The following is a 23,440-nucleotide window of genomic DNA, read 5'->3' on the forward strand; positions in this document are numbered from 1 at the left end:
GGCGCTGTTGGGGGCCGCCTTTTTGTTCTGGGGGCGCTGTTGGGGGCCGCCTTTTTGTTCTGGGGGCGCTGTTGGGGGCCGCCTTTTGTTCTGGGGGCACTGTTGGGGGCCGCCATTTTGTTCTGGGGGCACTGTTGGTGGCTGCCTTTTGTTCTGGGGGCACTGTTGGGGGCTGCCTTTTGTTCTGGTGGCACTGTTGGGGGCTGCCTTTTGTTCTGGGGGCACTGTTGAGGGCCGCTTTTTTGTTCTGGGGGTCGCCTTTTTGTTCTGGGGGCACTGTTGGGGGCCTCCTTTTGTTCTGGGGGCACTGTTGGGGGCCGCCTTTTTGTTCTGGGGGCACTGTTGGTGGCTGCCTTTTGTTCTGGGGGCACTGTTGGGGGCTGCCTTTTGTTCTGGTGGCACTGTTGGGGGCTGCCTTTTGTTCTGGGGGCACTGTTGAGGGCCGCTTTTTTGTTCTGGGGGTCGCCTTTTTGTTCTGGGGGCACTGTTGGGGGCCTCCTTTTGTTCTGGGGGCACTGTTGGGGGCCGCCTTTTGTTCTGGGGGCACTGTTGGGGGCCGCCTTTTTGCTCTGGGGGCACTGTTGGGGGCCTGCTTTTTGCTCTGGGTCACTGTTGGGGGCCTCCTTTTTGTTCTGGGGGCACTGTTGGGGGCCTCCTTCTTGCTCTGGGGGCCCTGTTGGGGGCCTCCTTCTTGCTCTGGGGGCCCTGTTGGGGGCTTCCTTTTTGCTCTGGGGGCCCTGTTGGGGGCTTCCTTTTTGTTCTGGGGGTGCTGTTGGGGGCCTGCTTTTTGCTCTGGGGGCACTGTTGGGGGCCTCCTTTTTGTTCTGGGGGCACTGTTGGGGGCCTCCTTCTTGCTCTGGGGGCCCTGTTGGGGGCTTCCTTTTTGCTCTGGGGGCGCTGTTGGGGGCTTCCTTTTTGTTCTGGGGGTGCTGTTGGGGGCCTGCTTTTTGTTCTGGGGGCACTGTTGGGGGCCTCCTTTTTGCTCTTTGGGCACTGTTGGGGGCCTCCTTTTTGCTCTGGGGGCACTGTTGTGGGCCTCCTTTTTGCTCTGGGGGCACTGTTTCTGCTGGGGGGCAGTGTCTCAGTCCAGCCCTGTTCCAGCTCTGGTGGTCTGGTAACCTCCGCTGGAGCAGAAGTGATGACCTCGCAGCCACCAGTCACCTGACCAATGTCACTGATCGGTGATTGGGGTGTCATTGCTTCTCGTCAGTCAGGGACCATCAGAGCGGCAGCGCTGGAGCTGGGGAGTTATAGATGGACGGCTGACAGCAACTTCCCCAGCAAAACCATCAGATTGCCAGGATCTCGGCAGCTGGAGCCGTGTCTCCATATCTGGAGGGTTGCCGGGATCTCGGCAGCTGGAGCCGTGTCTCCATATCTGGAGGGTTGCCGGGATCTCGGCAGCTGGAGCCGTGTCTCCATATCTCGAGGGTTGCCGGGATCTCGGCAGCTGGAGCCATGTCTCCATATCTGGAGGGTTGCCGGGATCTCGGCAACTGGAGCCGTGTCTCCATATCTGGAGGGTTGCCGGGATCTCGGCAGCTGGAGCCGTGTCTCCGTATCTGGAGGGTTGCCGGGATCTCGGCAGCTGGAGCCGTGTCTCCGTATCTGGAGGGTTGCCGGGATCTCGGCAGCTGGAGCCGTGTCTCCGTATCTGGAGGGTTGCCGGGATCTCGGCAGCTGGAGCCGTGTCTCCGTATCTGGAGGGTTGCCGGGATCTCGGCAGCTGGAGCCGTGTCTCCGTATCTGGAGGGTTGCCGGGATCTCGGCAGCTGGAGCCGTGTCTCCGTATCTGGAGGGTTGCCGGGATCTCGGCAGCTGGAGCCGTGTCTCCGTATCTGGAGGGTTGCCGGGATCTCGGCAGCTGGAGCCGTGTCTCCGTATCTGGAGGGTTGCCGGGATCTCGGCAGCTGGAGCCGTGTCTCCGTATCTGGAGGGTTGCCGGGATCTCGGCAGCTGGAGCCGTGTCTCCGTATCTGGAGGGTTGCCGGGATCTCGGCAGCTGGAGCCGTGTCTCCGTATCTGGAGGGTTGCCGGGATCTCGGCAGCTGGAGCCGTGTCTCCGTATCTGGAGGGTTGCCGGGATCTCGGCAGCTGGAGCCGTGTCTCCGTATCTGGAGGGTTGCCGGGATCTCGGCAGCTGGAGCCGTGTCTCCGTATCTGGAGGGTTGCCGGGATCTCGGCAGCTGGAGCCGTGTCTCCGTATCTGGAGGGTTGCCGGGATCTCGGCAGCTGGAGCCGTGTCTCCGTATCTGGAGGGTTGCCGGGATCTCGGCAGCTGGAGCCGTGTCTCCGTATCTGGAGGGTTGCCGGGATCTCGGCAGCTGGAGCCGTGTCTCCGTATCTGGAGGGTTGCCGGGATCTCGGCAGCTGGAGCCGTGTCTCCGTATCTGGAGGGTTGCCGGGATCTCGGCAGCTGGAGCCGTGTCTCCGTATCTGGAGGGTTGCCGGGATCTCGGCAGCTGGAGCCGTGTCTCCGTATCTGGAGGGTTGCCGGGATCTCGGCAGCTGGAGCCGTGTCTCCGTATCTGGAGGGTTGCCGGGATCTCGGCAGCTGGAGCCGTGTCTCCGTATCTGGAGGGTTGCCGGGATCTCGGCAGCTGGAGCCGTGTCTCCGTATCTGGAGGGTTGCCGGGATCTCGGCAGCTGGAGCCGTGTCTCCGTATCTGGAGGGTTGCCGGGATCTCGGCAGCTGGAGCCGTGTCTCCGTATCTGGAGGGTTGCCGGGATCTCGGCAGCTGGAGCCGTGTCTCCGTATCTGGAGGGTTGCCGGGATCTCGGCAGCTGGAGCCGTGTCTCCGTATCTGGAGGGTTGCCGGGATCTCGGCAGCTGGAGCCGTGTCTCCGTATCTGGAGGGTTGCCGGGATCTCGGCAGCTGGAGCCGTGTCTCCGTATCTGGAGGGTTGCCGGGATCTCGGCAGCTGGAGCCGTGTCTCCGTATCTGGAGGGTTGCCGGGATCTCGGCAGCTGGAGCCGTGTCTCCGTATCTGGAGGGTTGCCGGGATCTCGGCAGCTGGAGCCGTGTCTCCGTATCTGGAGGGTTGCCGGGATCTCGGCAGCTGGAGCCGTGTCTCCGTATCTGGAGGGTTGCCGGGATCTCGGCAGCTGGAGCCGTGTCTCCGTATCTGGAGGGTTGCCGGGATCTCGGCAGCTGGAGCCGTGTCTCCGTATCTGGAGGGTTGCCGGGATCTCGGCAGCTGGAGCCGTGTCTCCGTATCTGGAGGGTTGCCGGGATCTCGGCAGCTGGAGCCGTGTCTCCGTATCTGGAGGGTTGCCGGGATCTCGGCAGCTGGAGCCGTGTCTCCGTATCTGGAGGGTTGCCGGGATCTCGGCAGCTGGAGCCGTGTCTCCGTATCTGGAGGGTTGCCGGGATCTCGGCAGCTGGAGCCGTGTCTCCGTATCTGGAGGGTTGCCGGGATCTCGGCAGCTGGAGCCGTGTCTCCGTATCTGGAGGGTTGCCGGGATCTCGGCAGCTGGAGCCGTGTCTCCGTATCTGGAGGGTTGCCGGGATCTCGGCAGCTGGAGCCGTGTCTCCGTATCTGGAGGGTTGCCGGGATCTCGGCAGCTGGAGCCGTGTCTCCGTATCTGGAGGGTTGCCGGGATCTCGGCAGCTGGAGCCGTGTCTCCGTATCTGGAGGGTTGCCGGGATCTCGGCAGCTGGAGCCGTGTCTCCGTATCTGGAGGGTTGCCGGGATCTCGGCAGCTGGAGCCGTGTCTCCGTATCTGGAGGGTTGCCGGGATCTCGGCAGCTGGAGCCGTGTCTCCGTATCTGGAGGGTTGCCGGGATCTCGGCAGCTGGAGCCGTGTCTCCGTATCTGGAGGGTTGCCGGGATCTCGGCAGCTGGAGCCGTGTCTCCGTATCTGGAGGGTTGCCGGGATCTCGGCAGCTGGAGCCGTGTCTCCGTATCTGGAGGGTTGCCGGGATCTCGGCAGCTGGAGCCGTGTCTCCGTATCTGGAGGGTTGCCGGGATCTCGGCAGCTGGAGCCGTGTCTCCGTATCTGGAGGGTTGCCGGGATCTCGGCAGCTGGAGCCGTGTCTCCGTATCTGGAGGGTTGCCGGGATCTCGGCAGCTGGAGCCGTGTCTCCGCATCTGGAGGGTTGCCGGGATCTCGGCAGCTGGAGCCGTGTCTCCGCATCTGGAGGGTTGCCGGGATCTCGGCAGCTGGAGCCGTGTCTCCGCATCTGGAGGGTTGCCGGGATCTCGGCAGCTGGAGCCGTGTCTCCGCATCTGGAGGGTTGCCGGGATCTCGGCAGCTGGAGCCGTGTCTCCGCATCTGGAGGGTTGCCGGGATCTCGGCAGCTGGAGCCGTGTCTCCATATCTGGAGGGTTGCCTATGATCATACAATACCTCTAAGTAAAAGATCTCAAAGCACCAATGATTTCTATGATGTAGATAGAGAAATGTTGTCCTCGCCTAATGACTGATGATTTATTTCAGTGAGAGCCAGTCACAGGCAACGATGCAAGAGGAGCTGATCACAGAGGACGACTTACGGCTCATAGAAGAGCGGGAGACGGCCATCCATCAGCTGGAGGTTAGACACCGCTATGCCGAGCCCGGCTGAGAGGCCATCCCCTCCATACGCTCTATCTGGGTGCTGCACTGTGTATAGAGGATCTGTCAGCTCTCTGTAACTTGTTACTTCCCTGGAACTTCTCATTCATGCCATCGTTATTAGCACTTTGCCTCACTTCCCAGCATGCATTCCTCCTGTTATTTCCCAATGGCTTTCCTGCCCCAGACTGACAGCCTGCCTCTCTGTTACGCCTTGTGCAATGTAGCAGACAGGAGAGCAGGAGCAAAGAGGCATATGGCCAGCCCACCGCTTCCTGTATACAGGCAAGGACCAGCCCACCGCTTCCTGTATACAGGCAAGGACCAACCCACCACTTCCTGTATACAGGCAAGGACCAACCCACCACTTCCTGTATACAGGCAAGGACCAGCCCACCGCTTCCTGTATACAGGCAAGGACCAGCCCACCGCTTCCTGTATACAGGCAAGGACCAGCCCACCGCTTCCTGTATACAGGCAAGGACCAGCCCACCGCTTCCTGTATACAGGCAAGGACCAACCCACCACTTCATGTATACAGGCAAGGACCAGCCCACCGCTTCCTGTATACAGGCAAGGACCAGCCCACCGCTTCCTGTATACAGGCAAGGACCAGCCCACCGCTTCCTGTATACAGGCAAGGACCAGCCCACCGCTTCCTGTATACAGGCAAGGACCAGCCCACCGCTTCCTGTATACAGGCAAGGACCAGCCCACCGCTTCCTGTATACAGGCAAGGACCAGCCCACCGCTTCCCGTATACAGGCAAGGACCAGCCCACCGCTTCCTGTATACAGGCAAGGACCAGCCCACCGCTTCCTGTATACAGGCAAGGACCAGCCCACCGCTTCCCGTATACGGGCAAATGGCCAGCCCTCCGCTTCCCGTATAGGGGCAAATGGCCAGCCCTCCGCTTCCCGTATAGGGGCAACTGGCCAGCCCTCCGCTTCCCGTATAGGGGCAAATGGCCAGCCCTCCGCTTCCCGTATAGAGGCAAATGGCCAGCCCTCCGCTTCCCGTATAGAGGCAAATGGCCAGCCCTCCACTTCCCGTATAGGGGCAACTGGCCAGCCCTCCACTTCCCGTATAGGGGCAACTGGCCAGCCCTCCACTTCCCGCATAGAGGCAAATGGCCAGCCCGCCGCTTCCCGCATAGAGGCAAATGGCCAGCCCTCCGCTTCCCGCATAGAGGCAAATGGCCAGCCCTCCGCTTCCCGTATAGAGGCAAATGGCCAGCCCTCCGCTTCCCGTATAGAGGCAAATGGCCAGCCCTCCGCTTCCCGTATAGAGGCAAATGGCCAGCCCTCCGCTTCCCGTATAGAGGCAAATGGCCAGCCCTCCTCTTCCCGTATAGAGGCAAATGGCCAGCCCTCCTCTTCCCGTATAGAGGCAAATGGCCAGCCCTCCGCTTCCCGTATAGAGGCAAATGGTCAGCCCTCCACTTCCCGTATAGAGGCAAAGCTCTGCCCCTGCTTCCTCTAATCCGTCTTGACCTGTTTGCTGCTGTAGACGGATGACTCCTGACAGCAGGCGATACACCGGCGATCGCATAGATGGGAGACACTCTTTGGAGCGATTGTTATAGCTTCATGTTTATCATACAGGGATATACCTGTATTTCTGTAGTTTCTGATATCTCTGTTTTCTGCAGGAGGACATCAGGGGGATAAACGAGATCTTTAAGGATTTGGGTATGATGGTGCATGAGCAAGGAGAGATGATCGGTAAGTGCTGTATTGTGGCTGAGCGGTGCCATGCATCACAGGTCATCCTGTCAGTACAGTAATGGGTGTTGTTGTGTCCGCAGACAGCATAGAGGCCAACGTAGAGAACGCCGAGGTGCATGTCCAGCAGGCCAACCAGCAGCTGGCCCGGGCCGCGGAGTACCAGGTGAGCGCCGCCGTACCTGCAGAGACCCATATTGCATGCCACGTGCTGTATCCAAGCTGATGAGATCAATATTGCATGCCATGTGCTGTATCCAAGCTGATGAGATCCACTGAACGGTGAATGTCAGGGACGACACCGGGGAGATCACACAATATCTCACCGTTGCCGTAAATCTGTCCGGATTTCGTCAGGGATTCGCAAGCACACGAACCAGACTACTCACTACGGAGCTATCGGCAAGCGAGCGGAAAGCGTATGGCATTCCATGCATTGGAATCTGGAGATGTGTATATGTGTATACGCCCCGTATGGTCACTGTCAGCTTCACGATAGCCCAGTTATTATTATTCGCTGCCACCACCGGCCGAGTTTGAGATATAATACAGGCCTGGGCTTACGCCTCTGTTCTGGTAGCGTATGGCTTCAGGGTAGGGAACAATTACAGAGCAAAAGAAACAAGACTATTACATTTTCTATTTAATCCAAAAGGGAGGCAGTGTTTAGGAAAAATATACAAAGATTTTACAAAAGGGGACATTACAATACAGAATATACAGTTTCACAACTGGGCTCCACCCTTCATGTTTTTATTAAAAACTCTTAACTTCTTCGATAACTCCTCACTGGTTGATCGCAGAAGCCCGAAAGGGATACCATATTTTTTATTAGGAATTTACCTTTCCGTAGAGAAGACTACACATGGCATAGTTGTGATCTGTTATTCTGGTACTTTTGCGCCACAGCTCCCCGGAGGGGCGTTCCGCGACGGGAAAATAAGAATATTGTTCCCTAGCTGACCCTGTCACTAAAAATATAGGTCCCATTAGTATCAGACGTATAGAACTGGAGATATTCCATATTTCGTGTTGGTGCCTAACGTTACATACCTCTGTTAAATTCCCTTTGATGTCCTTGGAATACAACCTTCCCACCTAGATGTAGATTTCTCGCTAGCCTGTGTCTAATTATCCCCTACCTCTGTCAGGGGGAAATACACTCGCATTCTGATTGGGTTGGTAGCTTCTTCTGTGCCAGCATTTTTTTACAAGTCACTTCTGCTGTAGGTGATAATTTGCAGAGAGACAGATGGTCGATATCCACCATTTGTCACAAGGCAAGAGCTGGCAAAGGGAGAGAGAAAAAATCCTTAATATTTTTCTTAATGTCTCCATGGCAGTGACCTTATCACTTTCCATCTCCTGGAGGAAGGCGCTCAGATGATTGCTGTTCGGGAGCAGTGCCTGCGGATCTCCCATCATGCCTTGCTCAGAGTTATTCCCATTCTCATAAATGGTTGTCAGGCCAGCAGATATTTTTCTTTTGTTGACATCTTGTTGCCTTGGAGACCGACCCCCGCTGCAGAACATGCGCATTTCTTACGAGATCTTTTCTTGTTTAGCTTGAAAGCACTGGCCAGGATCTCTCCTGATCCTGCCATTAAGTGCTTGCAAGCTAGATGGCAGCGGTGGTCGGTCTCCAAGGCAACGAGCTGTAAACAAAAGAAAAGTGTGAATATCTCAAGAACGGCTGACATTTTTTAAAAGCAGTAAATTGCAAAAGTGCTTGTATTCAGAAGCTGTATCCGACGATGCCCTTATCTCAAGATGGAAATAACCCTTAAAAGTTATTGAAGTGTCCGTACTTCAGTGAGGTGAGGCATCTTCTCATCTCACTTTTCTTCTGTTTTCATTCCAGCGCAAGTCCCGGAAGAAGATCTGCATTATTATCTTTGTGCTCGTAATCGTCGCTGTAATTCTCGGTTTGATTATCTGGGCGGCCACCAAAAATTAGGAAATGCCTGGAGAAGAAGCGAGCCTTTTAAGTACTTTTTATTTTTTGTCTTTATATTCCAAATTGTTAATCAACGGAGACGTGTCTGACATGGAAGATGAAGAGTGCCATGTGTACATATATATATATATATATATATATATATATACCACGCCTGTGCATGGTGGTGGCCTGAGAAGACCTGTCCGCACTGTCCCTCGCAGGTTACCGTCCACGCTCCATGTACTTGGCCCTGCGCAATCAGTGTTAGAAGAGAATCTGCAGAATTCATGGTGTGCGCCGGGTTATTAAAGGGATGTGCCCATTTACCATAAAGGGCTCGGGCGAAAGTGTGGACATTTGTAACCACATGGGTTAAACTAGATGAAGCATAATGTCCCCATTATAGAAGTCTTTTCCAGCATCTTTATAGTATGCCAAAATTAAAGGGGATGTCCACATTTCTTCGTTTTCTTAAATACATGTATTTACGGCTAAAAATAATTTCTGCAATTGGGTTTGATTAAAAATTTTGCATCGTTTTGGCTTTTTCAGGCTTTTTGCACATTCAACTTTTTATGTGGTCAGAATTCAGCTCCGAAAAAAAAAAAAGATAGATAGATAATGAGCTCACTGTCAGATTCTAAGTTCACTCAGTTAACATGTTCGGTTGAACTCGATGGCAGTGCAGAGGCTACAGAAGGCAGACGATGCTACATTTTTAACTAAAACCCGATTGTAAACATGAATTTTAGCCCAAAATATATGCAGTATAGTACAAAAAAGATTGATGGACAACCCCTCTAAGTAAAAACGATATAGTGATAATCCTACTTATTAAAAAAAAGTGTCTTGAAAAGGTTTACAGAAAATCTTAAAAATATTGTAAATTGTCCATACTGTAGTGCCAAATACCGGACTGATGCCAAAAACAAACAAAAAGTAAGTTATAATAAAATAATCATCTTAAAAATTCAGCTTTTTAGGGTGGAAAATATGGTTGTGCCAACAGCCCCGCAGTACAGGAAATGCTTAAGGAGTTGTCCCCTACTTTATATGTTTTGATATAAGGTATTAGAGAGCCTGTACTGCTCCCTCCTCCTGGACCCGTGACTCTCTTCCTGGACCCATGACTCTCTTCCTGGACCCGTGACTCTCTTCCTGGACCCGTGACTCTCTTCCTGGACCCGTGACTCTCTTCCTGGACCCGTGACTCTCTTCCTGGACCCGTGACTCTCTTCCTGGACCCGTGACTCTCTTCCTGGACCCGTGACTCTCTTCCTGGACCCGTGACTCTCTTCCTGGACCCGTGACTCTCTTCCTGGACCCGTGACTCTCTTCCTGGACCCGTGACTCTCTTCCTGGACCCGTGACTCTCTTCCTGGACCCGTGACTCTCTTCCTGGACCCGTGACTCTCTCTCTTCCTGGACCCGTGACTCTCTCTCTTCCTGGACCCGTGACTCTCTCTCTTCCTGGACCCGTGACTCTCTCTCTTCCTGGACCCGTGACTCTCTCTCTCTCTCTCTTCCTGGACCCGTGACTCTCTCTCTCTCTCTCTTCCTGGACCCGTGACTCTCTCTCTCTCTCTCTTCCTGGACCCGTGACTCTCTCTCTCTCTCTCTTCCTGGACCCGTGACTCTCTCTCTCTCTTCCTGGACCCGTGACTCTCTCTCTCTCTCTCTCTTCCTGGACCTGTGACTCTCTCTCTCTCTCTCTCTCTTCCTGGACCTGTGACTCTCTCTCTCTCTCTCTTCCTGGACCCGTGACTCTCTCTCTCTTCCTGGACCCGTGACTCTCTCTCTCTCTCTCTCTTCCTGGACCCGTGACTCTCTCTCTCTCTTCCTGGACCCGTGACTCTCTCTCTCTCTTCCTGGACCTGTGACTCTCTCTCTCTCTCTCTCTCTTCCTGGACCTGTGACTCTCTCTCTCTCTCTCTTCCTGGACCCGTGACTCTCTCTCTCTCTCTCTTCCTGGACCCGTGACTCTCTCTCTCTCTCTCTCTTCCTGGACCCGTGACTCTCTCTCTCTCTTCCTGGACCCGTGACTCTCTCTCTCTCTCTCTTCCTGGACCCGTGACACACTCTCTCTCTCTTCCTGGACCCGTGTCTCTCTCTCTCTCTCTCTCTCTCTTCCTGGACCCGTGACTCTCTCTCTCTCTCTCTCTTCCTGGACCCGTGACTCTCTCTCTCTCTCTCTCTTCCTGGACCCGTGACTCTCTCTCTCTCTCTCTCTCTTCCTGGACCCGTGACTCTCTCTCTCTCTTCCTGGACCCGTGTCTCTCTCTCTCTCTTCCTGGACCCGTGACTCTCTCTCTCTCTCTTCCTGGACCCGTGACTCCCTGACTCTCTTCCTGGACCCGTGACTCTCTGACTCTCTTCCTGGACCCGTGACTCCTCTCCGCTGCAGCTTTCTCCTTCTGTCTGTACAGTGAGCTCGTTCTGAGGAGGAGTCTGTAGCTCTGTTATCTGTCCTTTTCTGAGCTCCTCTGTTCTTTTTTTGTATCACAGACCACATCAAAGTTTAACTGAACTTTCATGTTGTCATCGGAGAGGAACTCACAAAACAGGCAAAAGAGTTATATACTCCCCTTCAGAACGAGCCTACTGATAGTTCTTAGTTAACTCATCCAGCAGCCGGCAATGTGCATGGACCCAGAGAGCCTATAAAAAGCTAAACGGTTCACATTTTTTAATTATAAATATGATTTTGAGCCCAATATAAAAATGAATTGCCCGTTGGTGTGATGGGTGTCCATATATTTTAAGTAGAGGTTGTAAAGTAGGAAACAATCCCTTTAAATTGAATCTGTCTGCAGGTTTTGCTATGTAATCTGATAGCTGCACGATGTAGGGGCAGAGAACCTGATTCCACTTGCTGTGTTGTTTTGCTGTTTCAGTGTAGTCTTTTAGCAGGAGATTATCACTGGAGGACTAGGTGTCTCGCATGTCCTGGTTCAACCACGCCCCCAGCAGTATATACCGTGTACACAAAAAGCAGCCGCTCAGTGCAGTGGCCGGGGTTATACACAGAAAGCAGTACTCAGTGCAATGGGCGGGGTTATACACAGAAAGCAGCCAGTCAGTGCAGTGGGCGGGGTTATACACAGAAAGCAGCCACTCAGTGCAGTGGGCGGGGTTATACACAGAAAGCAGCCACTCAGTGCAGTGGGCGGGGTTATACACAGAAAGCAGTACTCAGTGCAGTGGGCGGGGTTATACACAGAAAGCAGCCACTCAGTGCAGTGGGCGGGGTTATACACAGCAGCCACTCAGTGGTGTGGGCGGGGTTATACACAGCTCAGCACTCCGAGCTCTGCTAGATCTGCAGCAGACATAACGGATTCTGCTGCACCCAGTAAGTGAAACATCGCTGGAATCAGGGTCTCTGCCCCTACATCATGGGGCTTTCAGATTATAAAGCCAATACCTGCTGACAGATTCCCTGTAATGGAGTATAACCCCCCATTCCTGTATCACTGCACCCCTCAGGCTGATGTCCTGAGATATCACTATTTATTATTGATTGTGAAAGGATTCCCACTATGGGAAGATATATATGAATCCGTTGTGGCCGGGGAGGTGCCAGCGGACTGGTTGTATGGACTGTTGTTTCCCAGTATGTGGCGTAAATCCCGGTGCTTCCTACCATCGCTCTGATGGTTTATGCCTCCCTATAAATACTGGACCACGGGAGACGCCAGAATTCCAGTTGGAAAGCTGTGACTTCCTTTACTGCTTTTATACTTTGTTCTGTGTTTATGTCCTTCCATACTGGTTGGTTTCTGGTTCCTGTGCTGATAGAAGCAGTACATGATCAGGAGTTGCCCCAGCTCTGAGGTTGCCATTGCTTTGGGGCATGTGCTGTGAGTCACACTGTGTATAGCGATGATGACGATGGTACTCTGAGTAAGGCCACATCTCGGCCAATACAGTTTTAGGTGTCTCGCAGTGATTTATGCCTAAATGGTTTCCTTTTCTTTTTATCCATTTATCCAACCCATGGCCAGAGGAAGCCGCTAACTGATTAGTCACAGCAAGGCTTAGCGGACAGTGTGTGCCGTAGATCAGTGAAGACTTCACGGATTGTGTTTCCATTGCTCAGCAGCACTTTTTCACAGGTCAATTTCCGCTACATTTTTGGGCACAAAACTCTTTGCATTTGCCCACTGATTCAGAAACTGATTCAGAAATGACTTTAGCTCGCCCTTGGCATTGTGCATGCTGATTCAGACATGTGCGAAACACAATCCGAGGACGAGCAGCCTATGGGTCTGTTGTGTTTGGGTTAGGAGGCCCGCTACTAGTCCAGACTTCACTTTACATATTCGGATTGTTTCTCAGAGATGTGAATTCGGCCTTAATCTGGGTTCACACCGGCCCATGTTGAAGATCCAAGTTCGACCAGAGTTCTTCTAAGGCCAATGGAAATTGTATGAGGACTGAAGCAATGTTAGCACCATGGCTTGGTCCCAAAAATCCTTCTTACTGGAGGAGATGACAGCTTGGATTTTAGGACCCATATAAACGATCCAATCGGCCAATGAACAAGATGCGGGATGGGTGGTATGTTTACAAGGACCAATGCTTAGTAGATGAAGGTTTATTTGCCCTGCTATCGCGTTGTGTAAAGAGCTGCTGAGCCTTGGAAACACAATCCATGAAGCTTTAATGCATTTACAGTAAGTACCAGCTCCTACAATTCACCAAAATGGTCCACAGGGTGCAACTGTGAGCACATACAGCTCCTATGTTCACTTTCGGCCTTATTGTACTGAATTTAACTTAATATTCCATAATTCCTTTAGGAATTTTTAAAAGGACGTGATCACAACATAAAAGCCCCCTTTCTCCTGAATCTGACGTCGTTTTTCTTTTGTTTCTACGCCCCTCCGTTCCCGAGATACGGCCTTATTTTACATCTAATCTTTTTATAGCCAAGTGGGCGAGTTGATCAGCTGTTCTTCCTGGGTGTCTTTTTTTTTTTTTTTTAGAGGACCACACCCAGTTGGATAAAAAGGACTAGATTTATGCAGCGGAAAGAGTAGGCCAAATCTCAGGAACGGAGAGGCGCACGAACAAAAGTAAGACCTCTCTGGATTCAGGAGGACGGCGGCATTCACACCAGGTTTTGTGGACTAGAATATGCCGTGAAGGTTTATAATGAAGTCACAATTTTGTAAACTTTAAAAAAAAAAAAAAATGTAAATCTGTGATGTGTTGTGTAATGTCTGTTATATGATGGCATCATCAACCCGAGGGGATATTATTATTATTATTTTTTCAATTAAACCCTTTAAATCCTCATCTCTTAAATCACCTACGTCAAAAACTGATTTTAAGCACAATTGTGGATGAATTTTCTCTTAATATTGTGTTTATGCTGATAGCTATATTTCCATCATTAGCAACGTATGCATAATAACCACTAGTAAATTTTAATTGCAGTACCACTCCTAACCATCGGGTGTGCTGTTAAGAAATGACAAAAATCTAAGCATGAGCTTTATAGAGCACCAGGTAATTTAATATCATGTCACCATTCATTTTGAAGAAGGGAACACACCAACCCCTTAAATTTTACTCAAGATCCATAGTGATTCATCATGGTTGCAAACTCAGGTCTCCAGCACTACTTGTCTTGAACACCCTTTTCATAGAGAGTTGCTTTCTGTACAGATTTCGGAGCTGCACACTCAACGTTTTCCAGAAGAGAGATTTTAAATGTGCTGATAGAGTAGAAAAGGGGCTTTTTTTTTCTACAAACAGTGCCACCTTTGTCTATAGGTTGCATCTGGTGTTGCAGCTCATCTACTTTGGTATCCATAATCCATCCATTGACATTTCTTCTGGATAATCTAGTACAGATCGTATGCCACCAAGGCATTGGATCAGGACCTGAGCGGAGAAGGGAAACCCAAGAAAGTCTTTTTTTTTTTGTTTTTCAGCACATCAGTAATTAATGATTTAAGTGGACACTGTGTAATGCATCTTCTCTCCTGTGGTGGCGCTAGGGAGAAATTGCATGTTGCTTGTGGAACCCCTTCTAACAAAAAAAGGTCTTGTTCTAGGCGACCTGCCTCTTATAGTCCATCATTTACTGGATCTTTCTAATCTACCTCTCATCTATTCTGCTTTTCTTCACTTTTGGAGATGGGGGCAGGAGGGTTGGATGGGTCACGAGAGGTTGGAGGAACCCACTATTCTTACATTACCTTTGCTGCCTGATTCTGGCTTGTTATTTGGTACATGGATCACCTTTACAAATGCCGTCTCTCTGCGTCCGAACAGGAGAGACCATGCCCATTATGTAATATCTGGTGACCCGATGCTGGCACATGTAACCTCCGACTAATGTACATGTAATATTCTGTGACGTAGATGGCACACGGAGACTGTGTATTACAACATCTGAGTTTTGCATTGTTTTATGAAGGTGAATTGATGTAAAATCTATGGAGCTACAACTAATAAAATATTAATACATTTTCATGTGTATGTGTCATACCAGCATCAGGCGAGCCGAGCATGCATGGGGGAAAATCAGCGGTCCACCTTTCGAGATTTTGCCAAGCATGCATGGGGAAAATCAGCGCTCCACCTTTCGAGATTTTGCCGAGCATGCATGGGGAAAATCAGCGGTCCACCTTTCGAGATTTTGCCGAGCATGCATGGGGAAAATCAGCGCTCCACCTTTCGAGATTTTGCCAAGCATGCATGGGGAAAATCTGCGCTCCACCTTTCGAGATTTTGCCGAGCACGCATGGGGAAAATCAGCGGTCCACCTTTCGAGATTTTGCCGAGCATGCATGGGGAAAATCAGCGGTCCACCTTTCGAGATTTTGCTGAGCATGCATGGGGAAAATCAGCGGTCCACCTTTCGAGATTTTGCCGAGCATGCATTGGGAAAATCAGCGCTCCACCTTTCGAGATTTTGCCGAGCATGCATTGGGAAAATCAGCGCTCCACCTTTCGAGATTTTGCCGAGCATGCATGGGTAAAATCAGCGCTCCACCTTTCGAGATTTTGCCGAGCATACACGAGATGGCTGTTGACCGGACATTCGGTTATGAGACAGCCCAGTGTACACATGAGCACTACATCCTCGTAAGAACCGTCCTTTCAGGGGACAAGCCTATCAGATTCATAACCTGGCCAGTGGTATGTCAAGAAGCCTTCATGATGACCCAGGCCAGGGGGAGAAATATGTCTACAACTAGAGATTCCTTGTCTAATGGTTTATTCACTGACTGCTGCTGATCAGACCTGGATTTACCTGGAAAGTGCATAGGGGCCATAACTGGTCACACTATCGCGGTATTATTTACAGGTATGCTCTATGTACGTACAATAGGCGGGTTGGACACAAGTTTATGGGGATTTGTCATATACTGGTCTACACTTTTATTACCATCCTCCCACCACCACCACTTTCCTATATACCAGTGCCCCATGTTTTATTTATTTTATTGCCCTTGGTTGCCATTAAGAGTTTTTAGGAATCCTTATTAGAGTTCCCCAAACTCCCTATTGGCATATATGGACTGGGTGATATAGCCGTTCATCTCACGACTCCATGTTGCTGCATGACTAGGAAAATGAGCCATTCACGAAAGTGGCCATAAAAAGAAAACAAAGAGGGCAAATGCCCCTGGACGTCCACACGCTCTTCCAAGATAATTCACAGACCACTAGGATCCCATCACTGGCCGTGAAGGTGGTATTATTAGGGCATTAAATGATAATATTATTTGGGCATATTTTCTAGATAATATAGAACACCAATGTATTGGAAAATATACAGTTATCCTGGTTTTGGAGGGAAATGCTCCTCCCGAAATGTTACAAAATAACTTTATTGGAAAAATATATGACTGTCCTTGTGTTTTGGAGGAATGCTCTTTGGGCCTAATTGACACCATGGCCGTATTTTCTCATACTTATTACGATAGCTCATAACTCATTGATCGCTGGGTTTCAGATGGCTGTAACACCTCCCGATTCTGAGAACAGGGTTGTGAAATGTCCCTCTAGAATTAAGCTTTGGAGTTATTGTGTCTGCTTGAAAAATTTGCCGTTTTTGAACGCTTCAAAAAGTCCATGTGAAGATAACCTTGGATGCCGTTTAGAAGGTGTATCTTTATTTTTGGTGATTCCTATCAGGATGTGGTTTTAAAAAAACAATTACTAAATAAAGATCAACAATCCAGGCTAAAATTATACTGTCTGTTATCTCTATCAATGATAACTATGTCATGTTCTGCAATTTTTCGCTTAGTACCATTTTTAGGTGACGTGTCCGTTTTAACATATGTTTCCAATAGGGTCATTTTTTAGGCTTGAAGCTTATTTCCCCAAACTTAACGTGAATTCGTTTATTTATTGCTTTTCTGAACTCGTGATTTCTAATGCTGTACAACAAGGGGTTAATGAACGGCGTTAGGACCGTATATAACAGAGCCCTCAGTTTTTTAACAAGAACAGAATCGTCCTTCGACGGAAATACGTAGACGGTAACGAGAATCCCGCAGTGCATGCTGACCATGATAAGATGCGTGCTACAGGTGGAGAAAGCCTTCCGTCTTTCGGTGGAGGTAGATATCTGCAAAATGGTTGTGAAAATGCACACATACGATAAAACGATGAAGAGAAACGGGAGGAAGATGAGAGTAAATGAGATGATGAAGTCGTGCCATTCTATAAGTTCTTTGTTGGAAGAAGCCAGGATGAGAAACGGAGCCAAGTCACAAAAGAAGTGGTCGATCACATTGGAGCTACAAAATTTCAGCTGGAATATCAAAAGAAATTCACTTGGGCTAAGAAACAAACCGGCCGCCCAGGACCAGAAAGCCAGATGAAGACACAGTTTAGGGGTCATTATGGAGGAATATCGTAGAGGTTGACAGATGGCCATGTATCGGTCAAGAGACATAACCGCAAGGACCAGAGACTGAGTGCATACTGAAAGTGAATGAATGCAGTACTGGATTAAACACCCAGTTGTGGTTATTGTGCCCCCCGCCAGCAGTATAACATGCAGCATGTTGGGTACAATGTTGGTGGTGAACAAGAGGTCAACGAGAGCCAGATGTTTGAGAAATTAGAACATGGGAACCTGGAGCTGATGATCGGTGGACACCAAGATGACGATGAGAAGATTTCCAAACAAGATGAAAATATATGCCGAGAGGATAGAAGTGAAAACTAAAACTCTGAGGTTATGAAGACTTTGGAATCCCAGCAAAAAGAATTCGGACACCGTGGTTTGATTCTCTGTACACATTTTCAAGGGTAGTAAGACCTGTACGATAATAATTGTCAGAGAAGCCAGTTATCACATTGTGAAATGTCCTAAAGACTACCAGCTGGATCCCTGCAAGGAGAATCGGTTTCTTACAAAAGCCTCTACGACCAAAACCCTACTCTGCAAAGATTAAACTGTGCCGTCTATACATGGATATCTCTGCTTTGGCTTTCAACCTTTCCTTTCCTCGTAAGGAGTAAGGAGAGAGATCTAGTCAGCCAACTGATCATTCAGCCAACAGTCTGTATGGGGGCATTTATAGTAGTAATCCCGATCCAGTGACTTGGAAGCTACATGGGGCTTTCAACCACTGGCTGTGTGGCTGGTCAAAGAGGCCATGATATCCGCCAAATGCTTTAGTTCCAAAGCATCATCCACTGTCATAATATTGCAAACAAATTTTACTCCATGAACAGTGGCTATTTGGATATAGAGAGAATCTTCTTCCATCTTTTTACATACTTGTTAAGGGCTCGTTGCTTGTAAGACTCAACCACCAACACCATTTGGATCTCCGCAAGAAGAATCGGCAACTTCCAAGAGCCTAAAAATATTACAAAAATGAAGTTTTGGAGAACCAATGGTAATTCAAATTACTAGTCAAATATTCAGTGAACAAGAAGAATAAGATTCCTTTTAAGGCGTTTTTTTATTCCTGTTTTTTTTTGTTATTAAAATATTGGGATGTTGCTCAGATCTGCATATCTGACACACAACAGTAAAGGCACATATTGCCATTATGGTAAACGTAACTGTAAAATGACTAGGTCTTGTTGAACCAAAGTGACGTGACTACACAGTTGCGGAAGTAAAGTCAATGTGCAACCCCAGCCTTATACCAATATTACCTGTCCCGGCAAAAGTACTCAGCCTGGCTATCTTTTAATATGGCTGCCTTCCATTGTAGGAGTACATGCCGGGTTTCTCCAATAACCCAGTGCACTCCTCTGACATCATCACCCTAGGCCTTTTAAGGCTGGCTCTGGCAGGTGTAGTTGTCAGATGCTTAGATATTAAAAAATATTGTTTCAATTGCCTCAATCTTGTCAGGTGTTTGCTGTTTCACTTGGTCCAGTTCCAGCCAGGTATCTGTCATATCCTCAGCTTCTCCAGCCAAGTATCTGTCATATCCTCAGCTTCTCCAGCCAGGTATCTGTCACATCCTCAGCTTCTCCAACCAAGTATCTGTCACATCCTCAGCTTCTCCAGCCAAGTATCTGTCACATCCTCAGCTTCTCCAGCCAAGTATCTGTCACATCCTCAGCTTCTCCAGCCAGGTATCTGTCACATCCTCAGCTTCTCCAGCCAGGTATCTGTCACATCCTCAGCTTCTCCAGCCAGGTATCTGTCACATCCTCAGCTTCTCCAGCCAGGTATCTGTCACATCCTCAGCTTCTCCAGCCAGGTATCTGTCACATCCTCAGCTTCTCCAGCCAGGTATCTGTCACATCCTCAGCTTCTCCAGCCAGGTATCTGTCACATCCTCAGCTTCTCCAGCCAGGTATCTGTCACATCCTCAGCTTCTCCAGCCAGGTATCTGTCACATCCTCAGCTTCTCCAGCCAGGTATCTGTCACATCCTCAGATTTTCCAGCCAGGTATCTTTCATATCCTCAGTTTCTCCTCCTTGACTAGATATATTTCCAAGCTCCGTTCAGTTTGCTTATGTGTTATCCACACTACTCTCTCAAAAAGTTACCAGCTTCTCTCTCGCAACTGTTCACATCTGGTCTCTGCACTCAAGATAACGCATCTCTTCAAGCGAATCTCCAGTTTGCCTATACAAAGGGTGGGCCATTTATATGGATACACCTAAATTAAATGGGAATGGTTGGTGATATCAACTTCCTGTTTGTGGCACATTAGTATATGGGAGGGGGAAAACTTTTCCAGATTGGTGGTGACCGTGGCGGCCATTTTGAAGTCGACCATTTTGGATCCAACTTTATTTTTTTCAATGGGAAGAGGGTCATGTGGCACATCAAACTTATTGAGAATTTAGTAAGAAAAACAATGGTGTGCTTGGTTTTAACGTAGCTTTATTCTATCATGAGTTTTTTACAAGTTTATGATCACTTATAAAATGTGTTCAAAGTGCTGCCCATTGTGTTGGATTGTCAATGCCGCCCTCTTCTCCCACTCTTGACACACTGATAGCAAGAGCGCAGAAGAAATGCTAGCACAGGCTTCCAGTATCCGTTGTTTCAGATGCTGCACATCTCGTATCTTGATGGTCTGGTGTGGTATATGGGGTACAGAGATAGTGGGGCCATTCTTCATCAATGGAAACCTCAATGCCACTGGATATCTGAAATTGCTGCATGATGATGTGTTGCCCTCTTTATGCACTGAAGATGACACGTTCGCTGAGTTTTTCCAACAAGCTGGTCACCACCACATTATGGGTGTCAGGTCCGAGCATTCCTACATGAACAGTTTCCTGGAAAGTGGATTGGTCGTCGTGAGCCAGTTGAATGGCCACCAAGGTCTCCCGATCTGACCCCCTTAGACTTTTATCTTTTGGGGTCATCTGAAGGCAATTGTCTATGCTGTAAAGATACGAGATGTGCAGCATCTGAAACAACGGATACTGGAAGCCTGTGCTAGCATTTCTTCTGTGGTGTTGCTATCAGTGTGTCAAGAGTGGGAGAAGAGGGCGGCATTGACAATCCAACACAATGGGCAGCACTTTGAACACATTTTATAAGTGGTCATAAACTTGTAAAAAACTCATGAAAGAATAAAGTTACGTTAAAACCAAGCACACCATTGTTTTTCTTATGAAAGTCTCAATAAGTTTGTGTCACATGACCCTCTTCCCATTGAAAAAAAGTAAAGTTGGATCCAAAATGGCCGCCATGGTCACCACCCATCTGGGAAAGTTTTCCCTCTCCCATATACTAATGTGCCACAAGCAGGAAGTTGATTTCACCACCCATTCCCATTTAATTTAGGTGTATCCATACAAATGGCCCACCCTGTATAATGCATTCCTGCAATTAACCATTGTCTTCCTGGAAGATACCACACTGCATTTTCTTCTGTTACATCGCTATTAACCACTGCCTTTGTGCATTTACTTCTCTGTTACATTGTTGTTATAAACCTATGACCTGCTGGACGACACCAAACTACATTTACTTTTTGGCACTCCTGAGTTTAACCATTGCCCTGTCGGAACATACCAGACTGTATTCCTTTGATTAACTTCGTCCCTGATAATTTCCTACTCTGCAACAGTTCCTGTGTGTATCCACACCCCTTGCTCTGCTCCGCTTGTTTGTCTGCTGTCCTGGTCCTTACTGATCCACATATCATCCCTCAAGACCTGCTCTTCTGCACTGTAACCCTCGGTTAGTGGTGGTCCTTACCAAACTTTAGATAATCCACCTCATCAGGTTAGCCCTTACCATGTATATTGTGTTTCTAAAGAAATATGTCTAACCTAGTGTACTGGGACTTCTTTTGAGGAGTTGAAGATATTTTCATGGAGTTCTCCTGCTATCCCTGTCTGAAATAAACTTGGTTGCTCTATCCTGGTGACCCCTGATGAGGGCTGCAAGAACCTTCAGGATTTTTAGAAATCTTCTTTGAGAAACCGTGACCAAATTAGTATTTACTATATTAATTTCTACTCTGGAAGCCATATTCCAATACAATATTCTGTTAGCCTTTGATGCAGCAGCCTGACATTGAGTGGTATTATTTACTTCCAAGTCCATGTTTACTCTACACTCACCAAATATCCATTGATGAATTTGTAATAGAAGTAGCAAAATCAATTGCTTATTATGTCTTTAAATACGTGTGGATATAATTATAGTAATTATCATTGCAATGTTTAAGGCTTGGTGTTATCGAAAATGAGTGTGTCTCAAGTTTGAGCATAATTTTACTAAATTCAAGAATAACTATAGAATAGGGATGTAAACAAGTGATGCTTGGTATGTCGGCCCTCATGTCTCTACCATGGTTAAACACCAGAATAGCCGAGAAGTAAATGCCGTCTGGTAGCTTCCAGCAGGTCAATAGTTAATAGCAGCAAAATGCAGTACAGTGGTTAATGGAAAGCTCTTGTATATTTTGGAAGTTACCACAATTACCATGTAGAACCAGCCAATATTTAGAATTTTGTTGGCCCAAAGTGACATGTCCTGGTGCCAGGTTCTCTTTGATGTCATATGATTGCTTAAAGCTTAGTTTTTGGTAGCAAAACGAGACCACACAAAACACTCTCATAAGCTAGCCATATGCACAAAATATTTGTCTGCTGAACATTTGGCTACTTTTTTTATTCCTTCATACACCTTAGCGCTTGGCCGAGCATTCATGTGTTTTCAACGTGGAGAGAGGAGAAAGCTACTGCCAGACAAGCTTGGCAGCGACTTATCTATAATAACTGCACTGATTTTATTTGGTAGAGTGCAGAGGTGAGAAACCTGCCCGGTAGGAAAGCAATGATATATTGCACTTACTATTTTCCGGTCCGGGGTTACATTTATATTATAGTAAAGAATACGGTGAAAGCAGAACTGGACCTTTACGACTTCGGCTCTTCTATATCATGGCTGCAGATGGTTTCCAGACTGTAAAGTCCTCTCTATGAGGCTGACAAAGGAAGACTCCACTTATATATTCCCAATTGATTGACAGGTTGAAGATAGTTTAAAACTTTGATTTCATTAAACCCCCAAGAGCGTAATTAGGACGTAAGACGATAATGTTGTTTGCTAATTGTCTGTGATGTTGCAAATCAGAGACTAAATATTCTGTCATCTAAATGATTCCTTGTAGATTTCCACGGCTCTTCTTTAACTTAAGGGTATTTTTAAAGGGATATTCCCATGAACAATAGTTATAGTTAGGGACGAGTGAATACATTTGAGTGGAATTGAATTCTATTCAAATTAAAAAACAAAAAACAAAAAAAAACTCCATATAAGCTGTGCCCGCACGATCGCCACCAGGAGCTCGGCTTAACTGATAGCCAAGCTCCGGCTGTCACAGCCAGGTAAGGTGCCTGCACCATCGCCACCAGGAGCTCGGCTTAAGTGATAGCCAAGCTCCGGCTGTCACAGCCAAGACAGGTGCCTGCACCATCGCCATCAGGAGATCAGCTTAAGTGATAGCCAAGCTCCGGCTGCCACAGCCAGGTAAGGTGCCTGCACCATCGCCATCAGGAGATCAGCTTAAGTGATAGCCAAGCTCCGGCTGCCACAGCCAGGTAAGGTGCCTGCACCATCGCCACCAGGAGATCGGCATAACTGATAGCCAAGCTCCGGCTGTCACAGCCAGGTAAGGTGCCTGCACCATTGCCACCAGGAGCTCGGCTTAACTGATAGCCAAGGTCCGGCTGTCACAGCCAGGTAAGGTGCCCACGCGATCGCCACCAGGAGCTCTGCTTAAGTGATAGCCAAGCTCCGGCTGTCACAGCCAAGACAGGTGCCCGCACGATCGCCACCAGTAGATTGGCTTAACTGATAGCCAAGCTCTGGCTGTCACAGCCAGGGCAAGTGCCCACACGATCGCCACCAAGAGCTTGGCTTAAGTGATAGCCAAGCTCCGCAGCATTTAGAAAGCTAGGGAGGGGGCTCCCTTTCCCACCCGATGATTTAAGAAAAAAAGAATCAAAAACTGGTCTTACAAAATTTTTCATATTTATGGTCCAATGTTTTTAAACTCTGTGAAGCAACTGAGGGTTGAAGATGCTCAACACACCCCTAGATAAATTTCGTGAGGGGTATAGTTTTCAAAATAGGGTCACTTTGGGGGATTTTCTGATGTTTTGGCACTCCGAGGGCGCTTCAAATGCGACATGATGCCCGCAGTCTATTCCAGCAAAATCTGCGCCTGAAAAGTCAAATAGTGCTCCTTCCCTTCCAAGCCCTGCCATGTGCCCAAACAGTAGTTTTTTACTGCTAC

At 48.9% G+C, this 23,440-nt stretch overlaps 2 protein-coding genes and 1 pseudogene across 4 annotated transcripts in view; 1 reads left to right on the forward strand and 2 right to left on the reverse strand.

Moving 5' to 3' along the window:
• Window positions 1-14,703, forward strand: part of STX7 (syntaxin 7) — a 38,003-nt gene extending 23,300 nt beyond the window's left edge. For all 3 annotated transcript variants that reach the window (XM_073637400.1, XM_073637399.1, XM_073637398.1), the window contains 4 exons: window positions 4,442-4,538; window positions 6,210-6,282; window positions 6,366-6,448; window positions 8,144-14,703. In XM_073637400.1, the coding sequence (XP_073493501.1) occupies window positions 4,442-4,538; window positions 6,210-6,282; window positions 6,366-6,448; window positions 8,144-8,239 (349 nt within the window). In that variant the 3' untranslated portion in view covers window positions 8,240-14,703. The remainder of the gene's footprint in view (window positions 1-4,441; window positions 4,539-6,209; window positions 6,283-6,365; window positions 6,449-8,143) is intronic.
• LOC141152670 (uncharacterized) lies at window positions 9,201-11,334 on the reverse strand. The gene has a single exon (XM_073637228.1). It carries the CDS (start codon window positions 10,731-10,733, stop codon window positions 9,201-9,203), a length of 1,533 nt encoding a protein of 510 aa, XP_073493329.1. The 5' UTR covers window positions 10,734-11,334.
• A 1,838-nt stretch (window positions 14,704-16,541) lies between the features above and the next one.
• On the reverse strand, window positions 16,542-17,498 carry LOC141152671 (olfactory receptor 5V1-like; annotated as a pseudogene).
• Between the last annotated feature and the right edge of the window lie 5,942 nt (window positions 17,499-23,440).

The sequence above is a fragment of the Phyllobates terribilis genome, unplaced genomic scaffold (assembly GCF_046119375.1).
Source record: "Phyllobates terribilis strain yellow unplaced genomic scaffold, ASM4611937v1 Scaffold_6__1_contigs__length_29720123, whole genome shotgun sequence".
NCBI lineage: Eukaryota > Metazoa > Chordata > Amphibia > Anura > Dendrobatidae > Phyllobates > Phyllobates terribilis.